The sequence below is a fragment of the Pteropus vampyrus genome, unplaced genomic scaffold, assembly GCF_000151845.1.
Source record: "Pteropus vampyrus isolate Shadow unplaced genomic scaffold, Pvam_2.0 Scaffold36, whole genome shotgun sequence".
Classification (NCBI taxonomy): domain Eukaryota; kingdom Metazoa; phylum Chordata; class Mammalia; order Chiroptera; family Pteropodidae; genus Pteropus; species Pteropus vampyrus.
In genome coordinates this window covers 6583428-6607720 of record NW_011888817.1, presented here as the reverse complement: position 1 = coordinate 6607720, position 24293 = coordinate 6583428, and the positions used below count along the sequence as shown (strand labels likewise).

The 24293-nt window shown below is 35.7% G+C and overlaps 1 protein-coding gene across 8 annotated transcripts in view; it reads right to left on the bottom strand.

The window, feature by feature from the left end:
- The window catches only part of PHACTR4 (phosphatase and actin regulator 4), a 77150-nt gene that overhangs the window by 10881 nt on the left and 41976 nt on the right, over positions 1-24293 (bottom strand). For 3 of the 8 annotated variants that reach the window (XM_023529213.1, XM_023529214.1, XM_023529210.1), the window contains exons 3-10: positions 13821-13997; positions 13156-13236; positions 8829-9002; positions 7921-8325; positions 5977-6039; positions 3936-4536; positions 2374-2558; positions 1410-1557 (exon numbers count right to left, since the gene is read on the bottom strand). In XM_023529213.1, the coding sequence (XP_023384981.1) occupies positions 1410-1557; positions 2374-2558; positions 3936-4536; positions 5977-6039; positions 7921-8325; positions 8829-9002; positions 13156-13236; positions 13821-13997 (1834 nt within the window). Of the gene's footprint in view, positions 1-1409; positions 1558-2373; positions 2559-3935; positions 4537-5976; positions 6040-7920; positions 8326-8828; positions 9003-13155; positions 13237-13820; positions 13998-14952; positions 14981-24293 lie in introns of those variants that run through there. The other 5 variants (XM_023529217.1, XM_023529216.1, XM_023529211.1 and 2 more) reach the window with 3 other exon arrangements.

Genomic DNA, 24293 nt, shown 5'->3' with positions numbered 1-24293 from the left:
ATTATTCTAGGTGCCCTGTATTTCTTTAAGAGTTTTAGAATCAGTTTGTCAATTAAAAAAAAAAGCCTACTGCTGCTAGACTTATTGGTGTGATAGCTTCCTGAGGTATATAAATGTCTAATCACTATGTTGTACACCTGAAATCAATATAATATTGTATGTCAGCTATAATTGAAAAAATTTTTAAATAAAATAAAAATTCAACCAAGAAAAAAAGCCTACTGGGGAATATTTTGATTGGAATTGTATTGAATCTATCGATACCTTAATAATACTGAGAGTTCTGGCCCATGAATATGGTATCTCTCTCCATTTATTTAGGTCTCTTTACTTTCTTCCACAGTATATTATACTTTTCAGTGAACAGGTCTTATACAACCTTTTGTCAGATTTATCTGTAAATATTTTTGATGCTATTGTAAATTGCTATTGTAAACGTTAATCTCTTATATTTTTAGATTTCAATTTCAGGTGGTTCATTGTAAGTGTCTAACAAGCTCTTCTAAGATGACTATGACTTGTGAAAACACTCAAAGATGTGCAACCAGCTCTTAAGTAAAAGGAATCAACTGTCAAAGATCCCCATTCTTAACATTAATTCCTAATTTTGATGGTCTCTTGCTGACAATCAGAAGGCCACAGTTTTGCATTAAGACGGCCATCTTGGGCAATAGCACAGACAGGTGTCTAAGACAGAAGAGAATATATTTTTGTTAATGGACATCCTTAGTTAATTACATTGTAAGGAATGTCAAGAGTCACATCTCCTTTTCCTCACTCTACCAAGAGACACATCTGAGTTGCGCAAACACCTGTCTATATATCTGGGCTCTTATATGTATTATATGTGCAGGAAGCTGACCTGCATTCAGTTTCTCTATGCTTTTGGTTCCAGCTGACTTGAAAAATATACTAACACTTTGAAGGGAGGCAGTTACATGGACCATGTATAATAGACATAATGACAATTGTAGGCGTGATCTTTAATTGGGTTGGCATCTCATGGTTGAGCAACTGGAGAAATGACAAGGAGTCTTGCTGTCCTGGGAACCACCTGAATTCTCTCAAACTTTAAAAAAAAAACATATTTATGTCTATCTTATGGTTTAAAGCTGTGAGATATGTCTATCTCATGGTTTAAAGTTCTAAGAGCCATCTAGTTCCTTAACTTCCAATTTTTTTTTTTTTTAATTTCAAGTATACAGTATGTTGGTTAGACATTTATCTCAATTTCCAAATTCTTAGAGGATACCCAACTGGGCACAATATATATTTTAAAAAATTATGCTATTTCTAAAATTAAAAACAACAACAACAAAAAGATGAATGAATGCTCTACCACAAAGTAAGTCTCCAACATACGTACTGGCATAATCAAATCAAAGGATTGATTCTAAGCTAAGGCCTACCGGATCAGTGTGTTCCCAATCTGGTGCCGTATTTCATTCCACTCCTCTTTGCTTTTTCGAGGCCAAGAATTCAACTCTGGTTCACTGGGTCTGTGGTTCAACTTCATTGCTAGTGTGTCTTTCCTCTTCACTTTGTTGGCCAGAGCACCTTTGCAGAAGGGAAATAATAAAATATAGAAGCTTAAGGCTCAACCTCATCTGGAGTTAGGCAAGAGTCCAAATGAACAGTATCATATCTCCCAGCTACTTGGCCTCCGGTCATCCAGCTAACGCAGAGTTGGGGGTAAAGCTAGACATCTAAAAATCTCAGCCAGATGGACTCAGATGGGCTAAAGATAAAGATATCTTCTCTCTTCTACCAGTCCTATTTTTCTCCTCAGTAAGAATTGCTAGAGGAGAGAATCTAAGCATGGGACAGCCTTCTGAATTACAACAAAAAGACATTCGTGCTAACATACCTCATACAATTCCTATACTATTTATTTTAAATTAAAAAAAAAATTAACAATAAATTCCTATTCTTAAAGCTGCTTTCCCACTTTTAAGAATCAGAATTCCATTGCTGGTAGATTTGTGTACATGAATATGTTTTTTGCCTTTGCTCCATGAACACAGTAAGTTCATTAGATTGAAGGAGAGCATCACTTTTGTCTTTTCAACTTAGCCCAAATACCAACTGTCCTCTCCTCCACATTCTTTAATACCATCAAGGTAAATAACTTTTTAAATCAAAAACAGATGAAAAAACCCAATGACTCAATGAGTTTGGCTCCCCCTCACTGGCTTATTATAACGGTAGAAATAACAGGGACAAGAGTCCTTCCCAGTGACTTCTAACATCAGTTAGCCAGATGACTTGATGAGAGAACAGTGCCTGTTTACATTCATCTTACACTTGCTAAGACCAGCAAGTACCTTTATCTGTAAAAGAATTTTCTCCTTTGCTTTTCCCTCCCTTTCTTACTATGCTGGCTTTCATCTTCATCCTCTTCTTCTCGGTACTGAATGGGACCTTCTGAGTCAGAGTCGCTCTCCTTCTCCTCCTCTTCCTCTTGCAGACACCGTGGCAGTTTAGGAACGACTGAGGTAGGTGGCATGTCTTCATCGAATGCAGATGGGCGGGCGTGCTCCTCTTCTTCATCGTCTGGACTAACAAATTAATATAATTATATTTTCCCTTTTAGAAGCATAAAGGACAACTGATTTGCAAGGCAAAATACTGAATGTCTACAGAAAAGTCCATGAATGAAATAATTTAGAATTCCTTCCTTTAACAATCTTGCTGAGAAACTCTAGCACCTATTAATCTAAAGGCTCAAATTCCAGATCTATAACTTATTTACTAGCTTGTAAGTTACTTTTCTGTAAATGGAAATGATACCACCTCATGGCTTGTTGTGAGAATGAAATAGACAAACTCTAGAATGTGCTAGTGTCTGGCACATAGGGCCCTGATGATCTGCATGGGAGGTGCAAGTTTGTTTTGATCTGGTTAAATGAGAAGACTGCACAGTATCTAACACTGTACCTGCCTCATAGAAGACACTTAATACAAATATTGAACCCATTTCCCTTTGGTTTAACAATGAAGTAGGACAAAATGATAACCTAATCCCAGAAGGTTATTATACAGAAGTAAAGATGAAAATTAACTTCCCTGCTTTACACTCTGGAGGCATAAAACTATGACTTAGCCTACCTTCAAACTACTAAACGGCCTCTTTTCAGGGTGTGAACTAAATATACTAGCAAAAACAAAGATTATGGCAAAACAAGTAACAAGTAGGATGCTGTAACAGCTCTATAACAATTGTTTTAGGTAGTAAGGCACATCTCCAACTTTGCAGAAAAGTGTTAAATCTTCAGTTGCAATTTGTTGGAATTTTAAAAAGACAGAGTAGGTGTTAGTACCAATGCTGGTGTGAACAGATTCAGTGTCTGGGGACAGATGAGGGAGAGAACAAGATGACCAGTTCTAGTCTATGGGGCTGGAATATCGAGCTATCTTTCAGAGCTCCCTTATTTTATTCTAGACTTTTCTCTGTCCCTCTGTACCCAGTTTGTGTGCCAGGCACAAGTGCTTTCAGATTTGTCTAATTTCATTCTCACAAGCCTCTGTAAATAGGTATTATTCTGTTTACAGATTAGACAACTAAAGAGCAGAAAGGTTAAGTAACAGACACTACTACCAGCTAGTAAATAAGAGATAGAGCTGGGATTTGAACCCAGAGCTATCTTACTCCAAAGTCAATGCTCTTACGTACCAGAAATCATATTAAAAAATATAATGGTTTTAATTTTCAAGGACGAAAGTTTGTAACTTTTGTATCATCATGAAAATTTCTGCCATGGAAACAATGTTACAGAAGGCAGGGTAAACAGAGTCCAGATGCTATAACATGTCCTATTTGTTGAGTATTCTTCTTCCTTTAAATTTATTCATTTAATTTTTTCCAAGAAGGGCTAACTAAGAAAGAAGAGTAAAGGAGAAGAAACAAGAGGCAAGGTTTGAAGAAAGGCACTCACACTTTCAGCATTTCAATAGTGATGGGAAGTGACCTGGTCCGACCCAGGGTGTTGCTGTCCTCAGAAAAGTTGCCACTGTTCTCGAAGAGCAACGAATGGGCTCTATGGGAGCCCTCCAAGGAAGGAGTCATGGGAAGTGGGCTAGTCAGGGCCTGCTGGATTCGGATATGCAGTGGGACTGGGGGCAGCCTAGAGGGTACATGGGGCTCCCCAAAGCTGTGGTCCAACATCCTCTTGGGTACTTCCTTTTTCTGTTCTTCCTGCTGGGGAACCTCTGGGGGTAGATCTAAGGAAGGTGGAAACTGAATTTCTGGCACAACTTGAAAAGTCTTAGTAGGGAATGGAGGGGACCGTGGGGGTTCTGGAGGTATGTGAGTAGGCAGTGGTGGGGATGGAGAGGGAGGTGGGATCATCAGCAGTGGTTCAGAGCCCACGGAGCATGTGCTCCTCTCCCTCTGATCATTTGATGCTTTTGTGGTGGTGGTGGTGGCGGCGGCAGACTCCGAGGTTGGTACCAAGGTTGATGGAATGCCTCTCTTAGGTGGTAAGGGTGGGGATGGTTTTGATAATATACCACTGTTTATTGCTTGGGACAGTTCAGCTGTAAAAGAGAGAGCAACATTTCAATGGTTTGAGGGGACAGCCCAAGGCCTAGAATTAGAGCTGAGGTCAGTCTTAATCTTTCAGGCAAAATATAACATTTCATGGCTCTGCCATCTCCTAGATAGCTCATCCTAAAACAAAATTTATATTTAAATACCTATGAGGCTTAATAAATGTATAGAGGTGTAGGAAGACTACTACCTTAATACTCTGATGAGAAATTTCTTACTTCTTTGAAATGATGAGAGATGACAAAGTTTTATGACTTGTTCTTGTGAAGATAAAGTTTATATGGATATAGAGAAAAAAATTCAGGTAAGTTTTTTTGTCAACAGTACTCTATTAAAAAATTTAAACATGCAGATAGCAATAAAAAACACTATCTGGTATTGTTACTAGATTCTGATAGTGATATCTAGATATCTTAGTTCTGTATTATGAAACTATCAATAATGACAGCTTGGATTTTTACAGCAAATGCAAAGTCCTTTGAAAAATATCATTTGCTTTCTACCCTTGACTTGAAAGTCTCCTTATATGAGATTATCTTTACCCTTTCACAGAAGGAAAAACTCAGGCCACAAAAGTCAGGTGACTTGCCTAAGATCATACTATAAACAGGCAAGAACTCAGCTAGTTCCCAGGTCTCATTAGTAGGCTCTAATCTCTGGATCCCATTGTATTTGATTTTTATTAGTATCCACCCCTCTTGCTGTCCTTTATGCTCAACCGATCTCCACTCCCCACTATACTGGGGGCTCCTTGATAACAGGGCAACCTCATCTCCATCAGCATATCCACAGGTTACACACAGTGCCTGGCACATTGTGGATATAAGACTGAGGCCCGCACCCTATATCATGACAGTATATACCCCTATGTGATCCCCCAAATTCCATAGTGACTCAGATGTAGATTCAACAAAGTCCCTTTGGAGGCTCCAAATGGCCTTTAAGAAGCGGATTATCACATCATGCAGGGGTCGATTTTGCAAAATAACTGAATAGTAGCTCTCTTGATCACCAACCTCTAACCCTTTACCCAAACTCCTTATTTTGGTCCCACCAATTGTTTTCTTATGGTTCCACATGTCTCAAGGTTCTCTGAAATATAAATTTACTTGCCTTAAATCCCAATCTATGAGCAGCATTCAAAGTAAAAGGCTAGGTAATTTGATGTTTAAATGTCACTCATTATAAGCAAACTTCTAAAAAGACTTTCTAGAAAAATGCTGCATAAATACTTAAAAATTTCAAAAAACGTGAGTTTTAGGATCAATGAAAGATATTTTTGGGCAGAATGGACTTTTGCTGCCTCTCTAAAAATAGCACTTAGCTATTCCATTTACAACAAAACCTCTGACAAGACCAAATTTGAGTATTTTAACATCTGAATTGATACGGTAAATTATCTTTAGTAATTTAAGGAAAACATATACCTGAAAATGTTAAGGAAGTGGATTCTGGTACATACACCCTGACAATGGCATTTGGCTCTAGTTCTGTGGGAAAGATGCCAGAATGTTCACTGGAAAGGTTACAAATTCCCTTCTTCTGTTCGGCTATTATGGTGCTCCGTCCTTAGTTCTAATACTTCTAGTTAGTCCTTAGTCATAAGACTATTATGCCTGCTAAGAGATGCGGCAATGTCTACAGCAGTAGTTTCCAAGTAGTTTGGATTTCTGGGACCAATACAATCAAAAAGAAATTCTCAACCAACCTCATGTTGTCAATTTTTCATATTTTCAAGACTTGATATTAAGTAAACCATTTATAAACATAATCCTTTCATGAAGGACATGGCCTTTTAACACCAAAGAATAATGCCATAGCTATAGAATAAAGGACAGTCTTTTAAATCAAATCTATTAACTTTAATACAAACTCTGTGAACGGTCCTATTTTTCTCCTGTTGTTGATAACTACTCATGGATTGATGGTGATCCCTCAGTCACAGGGCCTATTGCTTTGGGCTATTCACCTTAGACCAAGAATGGCCTCTGTGGTTTAGCCCAGGATATAATACACATAATATCATTTTTTAAAATGTTGTCTACCCTGAAAAGAGTAGGGTATACTACTGGTTTAGAGCAGTGGTTCTCAATGTGTGGTCCCCGTATATGCATCAGCATCATTTGGGAACTTACCAGAAATGCAAATTCTCGGGCCCTATGGCAGACTTACTGAATCAGAAACTAAAGGGCAGGGCCCAGCAATCTGTTTTAACAAGCCCTCCAGGTGACTGTGATCAGAACACCTGTCCAGACAACAGTTTGAGAACACAGGTGTACAGAACAGAGTTAAAAAGAGCTGAAAAGCCTATATATGTTTCCATCTTTCACTAACTGCAACCTTAAGTGAGTCACGATTTCTTCATGTTCTACTAGCCCTAACTATATAACAGATAAAATCAGTTTTCTGCTTCACGAGGAGGTTTTGAAAATAAGTATATGAAAGCTCAAGTTCCTCAAAGATAAATCAGCATGGCACTACCCCTCCAAGGTGGGGTGATAATAATAACAACCTTTATCCTGTTTTTATCACTCCAACCTGTCATAGTCACAATGAATTCTAAGCCTGTTTTTCAAGGGTCTGGTGACTCCTCGCAGCTTGGCGGTATTAGCTATTCAACAAGCATGTTTTATTCCTCCAATCATTAACAAGAACTTCAAGCAGTACTAAGCCTAGTATCATTTTTCCTGAAAAACTGCCTTCCTTCTTCTCCTCCCTTTCTTAGAAATTCCTTTGAGAAGGTATGCATTTGTGTAAAGAAAACAGACCTACGTAGGAATTCAGGTAAATATAAAAAATTTACCAAAACCAATTATTTCCCCTGCTTTCTCTCTTCCACCACTTCTTTTACGAGCAGCATTCTTAATTCTCCCAAGATAAAACATGATCTTATCAGGACAATTTAAGTAATATCTTTTGCAGTTCCCCATGAAGATATTATGCCAGACACTGAATCACAAATTACACTGGCATCTATATAATCATTTTTTCATCTACTGGGCTTATGCTGAAGGAATGCACTGGCGGTTTTAAAGTAGATTAAAAAGAAACTTTTTCTCCATGCCGATCAAATCTGTTGTGATCTTCACATGTCCAGTCCCCCAAACTATAAATTCTATTTCAGAAATGCTGTTTTAGGAGAACAGGTATTAATCCCCCCCGCACTTAAACCTAACTGTAGTGTTATCTGATCTCAGCCTGTTTCCATAGCCATCTGCCTCCCTATCAAAACTTTTCTCTATATTTAGCACATTCGAAGGGACAAGATATGGAGAACTCTCTCATAGATCAATATTTTATCAGTTATCCAATAAAACAACTATCCAAAACAAAACCCAACCCAAAACAACAAAACTTAAAGGCTCACTCACCAAGGACAGGGTTGCTATTTCTGTGAGCTGGTTTAGGGGGAGGGACGGGGGGCTGCTTGGCAGGGACCGCGGGAGGGAGGCTTGGGGTAGCAGTAGTGTTCATGCTGACAGGAGCAGCAGGCAGAGTCCTGGGTGCTGGGGAGGGAGGGACCGAGGAATTAACAACAGTTTTTGGTAGGTTTGTGGCAGCAACAATGGTGGCGGCAGGTGCGGTGGAGGTGGTGGTGGTGGTGGCAGTGGAGGAGATGGGCCTTGCTGTGCTGCCAGAGGAAGTGGGATCCTTTGCTTGCCCTTCATTTGCTTCATGAGAAGAGGACAAGGGTCTTTTAGGGGGAAATAAAGGCTGTTTGGGTGCGTTCTCAGGAACAGACTCTGTTTCAAAATTAGGCTGGCTTCCAGTTGAGCCTGTGTAATAACAGATATGATTTAAAAAGGAATAACAAGACAGACTGAAAAAGCTAACATATCTACCGACTTCTGGTCAACTTCATCCATTATTTAATTTACATATTAGTTTACAAGCAAAAGTTCCCCAACCTTGACATACTTAAAGTACATGAAACCTTCTCAATCAGTAAGAGAGAGTTGTCAGCATAGCGATCCTTCACACAAGAGCCAAGAGGAGGCACATCAGAATCCCTTGAGTGAAGGAGAAGGAATGTGTAGATTGAAAAAGTTCTAAGGGTTTCTGACATTTAATGTCTCCTCCCGTCCTTGAGAATCACAAATTTAACTATTATGTGAATGAAAGAATGAGATGGGGGAAATTCTAGTTATAGTTACAACTAGCTGAGGATTGCTAAAGAGCAAAACTCTCTCTGGATTTTATTTATCCCCTAGCTCTTGCAAACCCATGAAATAAACAATAATGATTAACCCATGGCTCTTAAAAATCCAGAATTTCTTACCTAGTCGCTTCCTTGGGTCCTCCTCTAGAACAGGCTTCCTAAAGCTTGCTGTTCTTCCTGGCTCTTCCTCTGCTTGGAGTGGACTAGAAGACCTGGCACTCCCTATGGGGGCCGTATGGCCATTCTTCAACACAGTATTGCTCAACTTCCCTGAATCCTCACCAGCTGCAAGGTCTGAAGGGAAAGAGCAAACTGATGGAAATGGCATGGTCATCTTTATCCCATTTCCCCTTCTTCTGGTTTTGGCTTATTATTTAGATCTAGATTGTTACTATCATTTGGATCTATATAGTAGTAATGGAAATTAAGTAATTCCTTTTTATAATAAACATCCGATTGCCTATTATGTGCTAGATGCTTTGCTACATGAATAAGACAGGCTTATTGTATAAGTAATTACAATGCTAAACGTTAAGATCTATAGTGGATGAAGTGATGTGGGAAGGAAGAAGAAATTCTCTTGGGGTAGGAGTGGAGTTAGGAAAGCTTCATAGAAAGTGGTAGCTAAATTGGGTTTTAAAGAGGGAGTAAGAGCCTATCACACGATGACAAGATGAGGAGAGTCTATTTAGGAGGAAGAAATAGTATATATGAAGGTATGAAATTATTTGACATGTTTGAGAACTAGCAACTACTTTGGTCTGGCAGGAGAATAGATGCACATGAGAAATAGTTACAGATAGGACAGGAGAGGCAAGCAAGAGCCAAGCTATGAAGGATTCCGAACACCATGTAAAAGAGCCTGGACAGAATTCTGTAGGAAACAGGAAGCCAATGAAGGAAAGTAGGAGAGAGATATGACCTGATCTGTCTTTTAGAAGGTTAATTCTGAGAGCTGTGAGGAGGATGGATTATGTAGTGCTTTTAATACTGAGTTACTGTTAGAATATAGGTGAGAAGCAGCAGAAGATGCCTGCGGGTTAGGAGTGGTGATCAAGGGGCAGGACTGACAGATAGATCAGAGGTCAACATGATATACAGTGACAAATTTGACTGATATACAGTGACAAACTAAACTGCAGGAATGATCACTAGGCTGGAGGCTTTGGAATCACCACTCATCCTATGAAAACTAAGTTAAGATTCCTTCATGGAATAAGTAGACAAACATTCCCAGTTACTGTGAGGTTTTCTAGACTCTTTTTGAGAAAAGAAATGAAAAAACTGAGGTTAGAGACAAAAAACTCTGTCTCACTTTCTAGTGTCGTGGGGATTGGAACTAGATGCTCTCTAGATGGTATCCTTCTTTGCTTTCCATAGTGAGACACTTTAGGTAGTATCATTTTAATGTCTCTTAAGTTAGTCATTCAAGCTCTCACAACCAGTCTCCCTCACCCCAGCCTACCACTTCCTACTGGGAGATTAGACAGTATCATTCTTCATGAAGTCTCAATAAGAGGTGGAGCTTGGACTAAAAGTAGTGAAGAGATTAAGGCAAATGAGCACTGAATAACAAAAACAGGACTTTCTAGAATATAAAGCAATGAATCATTACAAAGCCAACAAAGATTGCTAATTTTGAAAACCATATAGTGAAAGGTTAAGACACATTATTAATCGGTTTATACTCAGCATATACCAGTAAAATATATGCAAAGGTGATCAGTTCTCTCTCAAGTTACTTAATAAGGGTTGTCTACTTTAAAGTAAATTTTCTTATATTTAATACGAAGGGTTTAGTTTCTGCAATGCTAATAGAGTGGAGTAGAAGCAGTATCTGGCTTTGATGCTCATGAATGCCTCCTACCCCCACCAACTCAGAAAATCCATTAAGTATTTTTAATACAATCAAATTAGAATCATAACCAAGCCAAAAGCCATCTTCAAATATGAAAAGTACTTCAAGGTTCAAACACTGTTTTTGGCCTAATGTGGAAATATATAAGCCATGCCTTAAGGCCTTTTTCTGAGTTTCCTCTAATAGACTAAAGCTTAAATTAGTTCTCTGATTGGCAGAGTGGCATTTGTCAAATGGTTATAACTCATTTATCAATTGGCCCTTTGAGCTTCTAGGCTAAAAACAACTTGGATCAAGAGCTAATAGGAAGCATGGGGCAAAAGAGACTGAAAAACAATGAATGAAGGTGAAAAAACAAAAAAGAAGTAATACAAAAGGTTGTGGTTAGTGAGTAAGATAAGTGGGAGGCAGGAGGGGGCATGGAGCGAGGAATGGTATTATCAAAAAAGCAAGGACCAAAGGTGCTGCGACAGAGGTGTTATAATTGTAGTTAACTACCTGAATACCTAGAATATTTTGTGTAAAAAGACTCGTGATACAACAGAAGTTATACATGTTCATACTAACCATGCAGAAAATTCAGAAAAATATAGAAACTCTTCCCATACCCCATATTTCCATCTCAACAACCAGAGGTAACCAGGGCTAATATTTTAGTATTTTTTTCCTTTGAGTTTGTTTCTTTTGCTTAGTTTTTATATAGTTGAGGTACCAAATCTTCAATATACATAATTTAATTAAATTTTGGGAATAAGCAAGACGTTCACATAGTTCAAAACTGTAAAAGTTTAATACTGTGTCAGTTGAGCTCATTTCTCCCATCACCCAAAGGATAGGATATATTTTTAAAACTTGGTTTTTAGGTTTTGTCTCATGCAAAGTAACTCTAATGAAGAGAAATGAAATTCAACCAATGTACTACAGTCTGAACTCTTCTGATAAACTGCTTCATAAACGTCACACTTCGGAGAAAGTCCTGGCATTATTAAACCAGCAATGAGAGTTGAAACACCAAAACATGATCTTTATGACAGACAGACAGAAGGGCAGCAATATGGGCATAAGACAAAGTTGGTAAAAAAAAAAAAAAAGGAAACGATACAGTTCTGCAGCTAGCACGAAGCTGAGGACGTACGGGGACAGAGAATGTCTGCCCCAAGGACCCTTCGCCAACCACTCAATTTCAGAGTTAAAGATCACGGCCAGATAACTTTGATATTTGCAAGGAAAGGTGAACAGTTTTTTTCCCTCCAAGCAAGAAAACAGATTTTAATAAAGGAAATAGGAGGAAATTATTAGAAGAAATAAAATACACCTAAGTTAACATTCAGTAAAATAAATAAATAAATAAATCAGTTATTTTCACTTATGTTTTACTATTTTTCCTTTATCAGATATTTTCATTTCCACAAAAATATCTGACTTCTTTAAATAAATTAAAATTAGATGGTATAACATTGAATTCTATAGAAAGATCTTTGTTTTTTCATTGTGAAGTATAACCCAGTACAGAAAAATGTAAAAGATAAATGTAAATTTCAATGAAATATTACAAGAACACCCATGTGATAATCATGGACAGTAAGAAGTGTTTCCAAACCCCTAAAGCCTCCTTCTCTCCCTATAACATACCTTTCCTTCTCCCACAAAGCAATCACTCTCAACTTGTGATGATTCTTTTTTTTTTTTTAATTACAGTTTAATCACTTAAGCAGTCATCTCCAAACACTGTAGTTTAATACTGCTTGCTTTTCTTTACATTTATAGAAATGATATAATTTATATTCTTTCATGACTGACTTAACTGCTTAATATTACTTATGAGATTCATATTACAGCATGCAGATTTAGTTTGTTTTCACTGCTGTATAGATATGTCATTTTATAAATGTATCACAAGTTATTTATATGTTTAACTATTAATGGACACTGAGGTTCTTCCCAATTTTGCTCTACTGTTAGTAAATACTGCTGCTACAGGCATATTTGTACATTTAGATATACACGTGCATACATTATTGTTGGATACATGCCAAGTTCTGGACATACTTGCACATGGGTTTACATATCTCCAGCTTTCATAGATTATGTTAAATTGTTTTTCAATGTAATCATTCCACTTTAATACTTCCAACAACAGTTGTATGTTAGTTCCACTTACTTATACCCTCACCTCCTGTTCTTGGCTATATGATTAATTTTAGGTTTTTTAGTTTATATGTAGGATTATTTTTAGTTTTATTTTGTATTCCTTAATTACTAACAAAGTAAAAAAACAAAACAAAACCCTGCCTTTTTATTTGTTTATTGGGCATCTGTACATACTCTTTAGTGAATTGTCCGTTCAAGGCTTTTGTAGACTTTTCTATTGAGTCGTCCTTTTCTTTTTTAATAGATGTTTTAAAAAATATATTCTAGATGCATAAACAATTTTTTAAAGCCCCGCTCCCTCTCAAAAACAGCAATAATGGAAGGAAAGAAGGAAGGAAGGGAGGGAGGGAAGGAGGGAGGAAGGAAATTCAAATGCCTAGCCAGAACCAAAGACCAAATGTACAGAGACAGGCATATGCTATTTATATGCAAACTTACCCAGCTCAGAGTCTTCCAACAGAACCCCTCTTTTAACCAGCTCTTCTCTTGGTTTCCGCATAGATATTTTTCGCTCTAAAACTAACATTAAATTGGAAAACAGCACTCAGAAATGTGGCAGTTAAAGGTCAACTTTAAGCATTCTAACTCCACAGGTAAAAGAATAAAGTGGTTCAATTTTCTAGTCTCTGGAAAGAAAAGAACAGGAAAACTAACTTTAAATTTAAAAACTTAATTTTTTTCACACACTATGTATGCTACCAGGAAAGTGGCATTTCTAAAAGGAACTATCCTTAAATAATTTTTTTTAATCCTTACATCTTTTTTTTTTTACTGAAATTTCAATAATAAGGTATCTACGGATGAACTCTTTCTGGGAGGAAGTGGCTAGAATAGGAAAAAAGAAGCATCTTAGATTTGCTACAGTTCAGGAACTCCATTACCACTGGATAGATAAACTTGAATCTCATCAAAATGCCAACTGGGGAATGAGGCTTAGTATAGAAGGCTCAGTGAATGACCACTTGGTTTTTTAATTCTAAAAGATTAAATTCCCTCCTCAAAGAGGGGGTTATAGAAGTTTGGGCAAAGAATGAAAAAGTTAAGTACTTCTAAAATACAGAACTCTTCAACTCAGAACATACATTTAAATTTTAATATCTCACCTTCTGATGTCTCTTTGAATTTATCACTACTTTTTTTTTTCCGCCATTTCCAGGGCTTGAAGATCTTCCCAAAGCCTGAGAACTTGCTCTTCCTCTTGGTGGGAGGTGTCGTGTCTCCTCCTGCTTCCACACTGTCCATGATCATGCCTGGGTTTGCAGTGGGCTGGTCTGCCTCTTCTGTTGCATAGTGAGAGGAAGAGAGAGAAAATAGCCAATTTATTATTTCAGCATAAACTTGAAAATGTCCCTTCCCCTCTCTTCCTGTGATAGTTGGAAAGGATTAGAGCAATGATAAACAATCATGCAGACAGTCAGACTCCTTGACATCACATGGACACCAAACACTAAAATTCATAACAGATAAATTACTAAGGAGTAAAAGGAACCAAACCAAGCTGACAACATTTTAGGACAAAAATTCAATGAGATGATCACAACCAGTTCAAAATCTCTTAAAGGCCTATACACACACAAATGTGGATGTCTTCCCAATGTGCATGAGATCTTGCCCAGATGCAGCCTATTGTTGTTGCCACTCATCCTTTTGGCATGGAGGAAGGCCTGTCCCAGCTAACACTACTACCTCCATGTCACTGAAGCAGGGAATTCCATTATTAGTGAGTCATTATTTTTTGTTAAATTGCCCCCTCCCTGTCTTCCTCTTTCAGGATATAAATAGTTCTGAGAAGGGATAACACATAAAGTGTTAACGCCTTACTTATATCTGTTTTTCAGATTATTTTCTCCCTTTACAAGCCCCTAGGCAGTTTTGGAGCACTGGAAGGGTCTTGTGATAGGAAGCAGGGGCACAGAAAGAGTGCTGTAAAATGGAAGGGAATTTTTTTTTGGAAAGCAGAGGTGAGATTTTAGTTTGCCTATCACAAGATTGCTTTAGGGACAATCCCGATTTTAAGGATTTCACAAGAAACATAACTGACATGATAAATGTGCAGGATTGAAATGAAACAGTATAAATAAGTCCCTCATAATACCATACATGCAGAGTTTAGTTAGGTAGCTTTAGTGGCAGAGAAAGGAGCAGCCAAGACTGGGCCAAGAATAATAATTTAAAAAACAGCAGGAAGGCAACAAAAAAAGAAGGAAGGCAACACAATACAGCTTTGCACTCCACCTACTGTCCCAGGGTTCTCTGGAGAAGTCTAGAGGAGAAGAAAAAAAAGAGTCATGTGGAATAACAGTCCTGGAATTAAAGTGGAACCTTTACTTTATAGAAATACATGAAGGACCACATACCATATTATTGCATGTAATAAGTTAACGTGTTTATTGTAAACAATTTCACATCTGGAGCAAATATCATTTTTTCAGGGGTGCTTAAAGGGGAATCAATGCACGAAATCTTTTTTTTTAATATTGTAGATTTTTTTAATAAGAGAAAATACACAATCAAAAAGCATTAATTTATTTTAGAAACCACAATCTTTTTTCAATTGATAGACCTGAGTTTACGGAAATCCATTGATGAAGGTCAGATTTACACAGTTGTAATTATCCGTGACTGCGGCAATGACTGCTGATGCATTATTCTGCTGTATCCAGATGACTCAAGGTCCTGGCTACTGAAGTGCAACAATCGAGATGACAGAGAACAGTGAGTGACTCCTTTCTTCCTAGTTGCATAATTTACTCCAGAGTGTCCTGGGTCTCAAGTACTTTACCTCCTTACATGAAATGCAATAGAATCTGATTATAGCATTGAATGTATTTTTAAAAGTTTAATTGCCAGAGACATTAGAAAACCTGTCATAACAATTTCCCCTCAATGGTACCGTGGGATGGACCCCCAAGAATGAACACATGGTATTGCTTTTAAGAGTTAGTGCTTTAACTAAGACAGTATTCTCCCAATTATGGAACATCAGTAAGACCTCAAGACATTTCAGAGCATTCATAGCATAATGTATAACATATGTTACTGATAACTCTTTCAGAAATGGAGCTAAGTTAACAAGCTGCTCATTCCCAAAGAGTAGCCTTACTTGCACAGGCAAGGAGGATCTGAAACTTTAAATGTCCTGCTAACCCATCCACTGAGTGAAGTTCATTCAGTTCCAAAAAGGCACACGGGAAAATGCTTGTTTGGTTAAAAGTATTAGGGTAGGTTCAAAACAAAACAAAACAAAACAAAACAAAACAAAACAGACTAACAACATGAAAAAAGAGGTTATTAGTGCTATGTGATACTTTTACAAAGAAAAAAAGCTATCAAGTTTTATGAATTTTAGATTGTAACATGTTTACAGAAAGAAAAGCTCCTGTCTGTAAAATCTTTAAATGAATAATTGCCAATCTAGCCAGTTTCCACTATCTTCTCAAGTACCTACTTTTTCAAGTAGACCTTAGTTCATCTCTTTTAATTCCTCATTATATTGAACAATATATTTGTGTCCCCTTCCTCTTATCCATTCAAAATAACAAAAGCATGAATGACATCTTTTCAAATATATTTATGCGTGCTAGCATATTAACTCAAAACAAGTCTGTTTATATTAAAAAGTACAGTGTTTGGAAAATACCAAGAGCTTATGATAAAAAATGAATATGTGCACTGTTACATCTACTAATAGCCCTCTTCTTTCTTTATATAAAGTCGCTGAATACAGTCAGTAAAAAGAGTAAGTTCTTTTCTTTGATGCTTTATGCAAATGTGCTTAATTTTCATGTTTATAAAACTTTTAGCAGTGGATAGATGCCTCTTGCCTCATTCAATGGGGTTCAGCCATACCCAGTCCTGACTCAGCTATTATCCCAAATTCATTAATTCATATTCTTATATTCTTCCCCCTTCCCTCTCCATATGACAAACAGAACATCATTTCAGTGATTCCCAAATACTTGGAATCAGCCCAGCTGCCTTTTGAAAATACAGAATTTCTAGAGGGTGGGACTCAGAAATCTGTTTTTAAAAATCTTCACTGGTGATTTTTATGATAAGTCAGGTTTGTTACACCCAATCCCAGATTATTATCTGGAAACCTGATACATTTAAGAGGGACAGAGGCAGACATTCTCTATACGCCTAATAGTTTGTTGGAAAAAAAATAAACTAGAAAATTATGGCATCATTCCAGCATTTCCTACTCAAACATAGTAGTCCTATGAAGAATTGTAAGGGTCTTCCTGTTTCTTAGTCTCAGATATAGTTTAAATTAAAAATAAACAATATAAAAGTTTGCAGTTATTTTTTCCAGATTTATGTTATGTTCCATGTACACTTGGAAAGAAAGTGTACTGTGCAATTGCGGAGTGTAGTGTTCTATATATGCCAATATATAGGTCAAGTTGGGTAATCATGTGTATAAATCATTAACGTCCTTTCTGATTTGTTAGCTTCTATGGTCAGTTACCAAGAAAGGTATGTTGTTAACATCTCTACCTATGAAAGTGGATTTGTCTCTTTTCCTTTTTAGTTCTATTACTTTTTGCTTTATGTAGTTTAAAGCTATGTTATTAGGTATATACGAATTTAGAGTTATATCTTCTTGTTGAATCGACCCTCTTATTATGAAATTCCATATATTACTCAAATAACACTTTTGTCTTGATTTTGTTTTTCTATCGAGTTCGACAATTGTTGTCTTTTAAGAGTGTATAGTCCATTTACATTTAATGTTTTTACTGACACAGCTAGGCTTAGGTGTACCATTTTGCTTTTTATTTTCTATTTGTCTCATTGTTTTGTGCATCCTCCACTTATTACAATCTACGTAATTACTTTTACTATTTACTGAACAATGCAAGAATTTTACATTTCAACTCTATTTACTCTTTGTGTTACTTCTACAGACACATAAAAAGCTATTAAAAATTATTATTGTTTTGCTTTAATAAAAATTGTTATTTTATATTTCCTACATATTTGCTTTTTTAGGTACTCTGCATTTCTTTCTGCAATTCTCTGCTTCTAACTAGGAGAATTTTATTTCATCATTTTTTGAAGGATATTTGCATTGGATATAGTATTTTCAGTTGGGAGTTGAGTTTTTAAATTTAATTTTAGATATTTATAAATATCATTTCATTGGCCTTTTCCCCCTTGTTGGACTGCTTTTTTTTTTTTTTTCCTTTGGATGGTTTCTACTTGCCTATAGCATAAGTAATATAGATGGGATTCAAATCCAAGTCGCTTTGACTTCAAAGCCAGTGATCCTTTTGATCATACTGCCTTCAGAATAAAGATTAAGCTGAAATGCTACAAGTCTTTCCAACATCCGGTTTCATTCACTAGCAAAGGTTTTTAGAATATAATTTACAAAAATGGCAAATTATAGGATTTAATTCTTACAATAACTTGGATGATTGGTATTAATCTCTATTTTATTTACTTTATTTACTTTAACAGTTTGGTATTCATTCCAAATATTGTTATCAAAATTATAAAGGGTACAAATTCTAAAGTTGTTTCTTATTAAAGCCTCTTTATAAACTTATTTGCCACCTAGTTATAGTTACTTCAAATTCCTTTGCTTCTCTTAGAAGTCATTATTTTGTACTTAAACTGGATATAGCAATCAACTTTTATGATTTAGATCATTGTTGTACATTATTTTCATATATTACTGATATTTTTATTCACAAATCATTGCCATTATTTGGAGTCTTTCTTCACTGACTGCTGTGCACCATATTTCTTCAGATCTTGCTTCCAGCTGAGACAGATTCTTTATGCTATCGATAACATACATAGGACAGAGTTCTGAAGTCATACTCTTAGGTACTTTTAGTGGAGACTAGTCTGGGAGTAATATGGAAACTCAACTTTTAGCTATTATTCAAGAGCAACACCTATAACTGATTAAAATAAAGTGTTGATAAAATTCTTCCCACACATTCTTTGCTTAGGTAGGTGCCTGCTGAATGAAATAAAGCAAGGGGGTGTTCTCATGCATGAAAGATATCAGAAAAAGAAGAAGAAGCAGATTAATCATTCCTAATGAAACGGAAAGAGGTAGATCACATCTTCTCTTTCTCCCCAAAATCCATTATGTTGACACCAGAGGGAAATCACAAAACCTTGATTCCATCAAATGTCCTACATAGGAGGGGTGGGATCTTCAAATGAGTAATTGATAGTAGAGAGGCAGCCTGTCGAAACCTTCCCTACCTAAGTCCAAGAGTACTTTCAAGAATGGAAGGTAGTAGACTCAAAGTAGACTAATGGCAGAATTCATAAGAAGGACCTACTCAGCAGTCTGCCTGAATCCAACTTCGAACAATCTATGAGGTAAGTATTGGTTTACCACCATCAAATTCTATTTGGGCACAAATTCTTTTGTTACCTAACTAGGTGCTATTTATAACTAGAATAGTAGCTAAGGCCATGAATACATTTTTTCAAGTTTTAATTCCAACTCTGTATAAATTATATAATACTATTTTCTCTAATAAAAGCTTAAGTTCTCATAGCATTTACATAAAAGTCTATAAAACTTAGCTTTAGAAGACAGAAGCTGCCCAAAGATGTTGTTTCTGATAGTGTTATTTAGGGTATTGGCAATGTCTTAAATGTACAATAGGTATATGAATAAATTAAGTTTTATATAAAACAGTATATAATCATTAAGTTTCTAGAGTAATCCTAGATTAAAAGTAGAAATAAATTTATATGTAAGTTATATATATCATATTATCTAAACTATGCTAAAATGTAAAAATAACCCGAGAGAACTAAACTAAAATGTAAATATATTTTGATGGCAGGATTATGGGAGACTTGTGTTTCTTCTTCTAGATTCCTATATTTTTTGTGTATTTTTTAAAAAATGAATATGTATGGCTTTTATAATTGGAAAAAAAAAATTTACTTTTTACAGTGGGAAGTCAGAGCTTTCAAACCATGACAGTTAATAAATGAAGTCCAGCATATACAAAACCATACAGAAGAAAACCATTCTTTTGGCACATTGGGTTCTTATAAAAATAAATTATTTAAAAAAATAAATTATTTCTTGCATGAAAAGCACTCAAAGATATATTACTTTGGTATTTGGAGTAATGACATATGTTAAAGTGAGCAGATTCGGAGTACCCAAACAATACTTCCTAGGCCTACATTCTTTTAAATAGACCACCCTTGTTTGCCAGGAGTACAATCTCGTGCTAAAGTAACTAGAGACCAAATTTCATGGTGATCTAAATTCACCAGGTGTAAAGTTTCCAGCTATAGAATGAAGGGTTTTAAAATATGCAAAAATCCTTGATAGCAGTGGATGACTAGATCTAATTGAAGTCGCTAATCTGCGGAACATTCTTGCATCTATTAAAACCAGTATACTAATTCAGGCTCCTCACAATGATTTTTTGTCTGACAGGAAGAAAACCCAATTGCATCACTTAGAAAACTGCAATAGAAAGAGAAACTGACAAATGAATAAATTATATAACAAAAAGTATATTTGGGTACCTAAAAATCATCCCTTTTTTATTTTTAATGACACAATCATATCTCAAATTTGTTCTTACTGGTAAATAAAGAGAGGTGAGCTCGAAACTGTTCATAAGCAAATTTGCATAGCAACCATTTGTTGTCAACAACTCTAATTTTATGACCATCTCCCTCCCATTTACAATTTGACAGAATAAATACAGGCTTGGAGTCACGTCTGGACATTGTATTGTTTCTGTTTAAACTAGTTATAAAATTTTAAATGGCCTCATGGCCCCATTCTGCTTTCCGTGAGAGCCAAAATGAGAAAGTTTCCCTCCTTGTTTCCCTTTGTTTGCCAGAGAACATGGTCTAGGATGCTGGCTTTAGTTTTGATTCTGTGTTCCAAAGAAAACACCTTTTTCTTTGAGTCATGCAGCTGCAGGCCACTAGGAAAGCATGTCAGAGGGTTGGAGGTCTTCATGTTTTTTGAAGGGGGTGGAGGTTGGGAGAGGAAGATAATTAACCAAATTAGATTTTGGAGTTTCCAGTTTGAGCAGTTTCCGGTTTGATCAGTACCCTGAAACTATGTCCTGGTGTTTGAACTACTTACTCCCTCATTCAAGCTGTAGGACCTCACATTTCATAGGCTTGTTTTTTATATCATGTATTAAGCAGAGTTCTAGTAGTTTCATTCTTCAATCCCCAGGTTTTTCTGGCCAACATTTAATTCAAGTGTTTTAGTTCACGTTTAGTTGTTCCAGGTGAATTTCTGGGATGATTTTAAATAAATGCATAGTATTATTAAAAAGTACTTAGATTATTTCATCTTTAGATAAAGTATTCATTAACTATTTGCTGTAGATACATATTACACTTATATTACCTCCTAGAGATGAGGGATAAGACAGGGTTCAACAAGAAGCCCTAGGTCAAAGACAGTGTTCATTTTAGAATCCAATTTGCACCAATTTCTAATCATCCATGTTGGAAGTCAAGGTAAGGCAGAGGCAACTGGAGTCAACAGAAAACTTAGATTTCAACATAGCCTTCACTAGGCTTGGTAATAAGCAACAAAATTCTTAGGTATGTTTTAGTTCTACCTCTATTTCTTATACCTTATTAGGTTTTAAAAATTGTTTAAAGTACATAAAGTTCTCCCATTTTACCATAAAACTTTTAAAATAATTATTTGTCCAAAATTTTTAATCTATAGTTTTGTATAAAGAGATACATACTCCATTTATCGAGAGGTACTTATTATCTTTTTTTTAAGTTGAAGGTATACAACATAATGACCTGACTTACATATATTGTTTAATTATATTTAAATCTAGTGGTTCTGTCTGTGTATATACCTTTTATGCCTGTGTAGCTTGAAACAAGCATTTTAACACATCAGAACTTTGTAAATGGAGAACATTAATTTATGGTACTTATACTCTTGTGCTTATTCATTTTTGCCTTCCAAAAAATTACTGTTAGATTTAAAGAATTACTTTAGAAAACTGCAACAAAATTATAGAAAGCAAAGCTGTCATTAATGAACAAAAGCAGGTTTTGTCTCGTACAGGCCCATAACTTCCTTGGAAATATTGCATGGTTCAGATCTTTGGGAAATAGAAAGAACTAGGCAAAGAACTCAAGAAGACAAGGCAGGGAGAAGCTCTCTATATACTTGCAGGTACAATTAGGTATGAGATTCCAACTCTGGAAAAATATAGTTTTCTGGCTATGACTGCCTCAAGAAGTGATGCTGCTTTTACCCTTGGCAATTTGATGGGTATACTTTTTGATAAAAATTCCAAATTGAGAGTAAGTTTTTACAGTGAGGTGCTAGAATGTAATATATTCTCATGAAAAAACCCTTAAACTTCCCAAAGTTTACTTGCAAGTAGAAAGAAATATACTGTTGTGATAATAGGCTATTCAGAAAATTCAGTGGAGCAGAAAGAGGGGACAATAATTTTTGGTTGGTATTCTACATTTGATAACAGAAATCCTGTAAGGAGTCCATGACAGACTACTATACTATTGCTTCCTCCTCATTACTGGATTACATGGGAGAAAATATGCCTGCTCCTTCTTTCTCGGAAGTCAGCATTTATTATTAGACCTAAATAGGTATGAGAAATGTCTCTGATAACCCTAATAACCAAAAAATGCCAAATGTTTTATTTAAGGTCCTATGAATTAGTTTATTTTTAATTAGCTATTATTTATTCCTGTGTTAATACTGTTATAAAGCTACATTAAATTTTATTCATCCAGCAATCTCCTTACTGATTTGGCCTCTGAATGACGATTTATTCCTAAATCACCTTTCCCAGTACTATTCCCATTATCATATGCATGAGATTTCAGAGCAAATTCGAATAATGATGGAAAAGGAATGTAGGTAAGAGGAATTACAATACAGTACCTTTTAAAACAGTATATTCCTATGTAAAAAAAAAAGTGGCTAATTAATAAATGAAAGGTATAAAAGGGTAAAAAAAAAGAGGCTAATTAATAAATGAAAGGTATAAAAGGGTCAAAAAAGAAGAAAAGAAGAAAAGCTAGAAATAGGAAATAAAAAGGCAACAAGAGGGAAGTTCCAAACTAAATGGCTGGGTAGAGCTTATTAAAAATCTTTAGTCTGTGCCTAATTTAAGGACATATGCTGGTTGTTTTTATATGATACAAAGTAAAGAATTCTAGTGAATATAGAAATAGCGCTTGTGCTGATAAAGAACCACAAAGTTTTATCTGAGTAAATTTACAGACTTTCTCCTATGGACATATTTCACTTAAGGATAATTTTTTAAATATATGAACTGTGGAGGATAACTGCTTATTTTCTTGGACACCACAGCATAAGTTCCTATGTATCATTCGAATGAGTTCACCAGTTGTTAGATCTTATGGTAAAAACTTTAGCTAGATAGTGACATACATCTCATAAATTGCATATGAGTCTCACGCAAAGATTATTTGTTTGAAAGCAGACTCTTCTTAACAGCTCTGAACATCCACCATAAGTCAAAGGAATCAACTAACTTAGAAAAATAAATAAGTCTTACCTCAAATTTATAAATATTTAGAATTTTTTATTTTAATATTTTAAATTGTAAACTAGAAAGTAAACTTCTTAAAGGCAAGGATATGACTTATACCTATACAGGGGTCCACTATAACACTGACGAGACAGTGCTTTGACAATAATAAGAGATCGATTCAATATATTCAATATTTTATATCACTTGGTTTGCCCAAAACTAGTACCATCAATTTTAAAGCTCAAAACTAACCACTATATTATAGGCCTCGAACCATAAACAAATTATTTAAGTCTTAATATACTTTGTACATTTATCTTTCCAAAGAAGCAAGTAAGACTTTTCTGACACCTACTCACTGAAATGGTTTCTAAATTTCAAATTGTTGTTTTGCCTTTAACATAATGGCACAAATCCTCAAAGCTGTCAATGTTAAATCTTTATGACTTGGTCCTGATGTTCTCAGAATACATCCTGGATTATAAATAATAGAGAATGTCCATTAAAATAGCTTATAGTAACCTATAAATTATCTAGGTAATAGGAAAGAAAACCTCAAAATTAAATCTAGAGAGAACATAAAAACTTTAGTTAGGTACCTAAGTGGTTTCTATTTCTTCTTTATAGATATCTTATTAGGGATCTGGTAGTCAGAAAAATTGATAAATTTGATTCTCACTTTTCATTAGAAGCATAAAAAAATATCAAACTTTTTCTACTTGGAAAGATGCTAGATGGGCATGCTTCAAAAACATCACTACCATCAGTAAGTTACACCTGCTCACACATTTCTTGCTTTTCAAAGCTCTTTTATTTCCATCTGACTAAGCATTATTTAGGTCCTTATTATACTTGTTAACAAAGCACTAAACTTTGGAGTAGAAATCACAAGAGAATTTAGTTACCCCAAAGTGAATTCACCCAATTCCGGTGAGTGGTTACCTCTGAGAGCAAAGAAGCAAAATGTCATCATTAGGGAACGTGACCACAGAAAGAGGGGTGGGGTGGGTGGGATAGAACTCTGTTTTAAATTTCATTTCTAAAACTGGG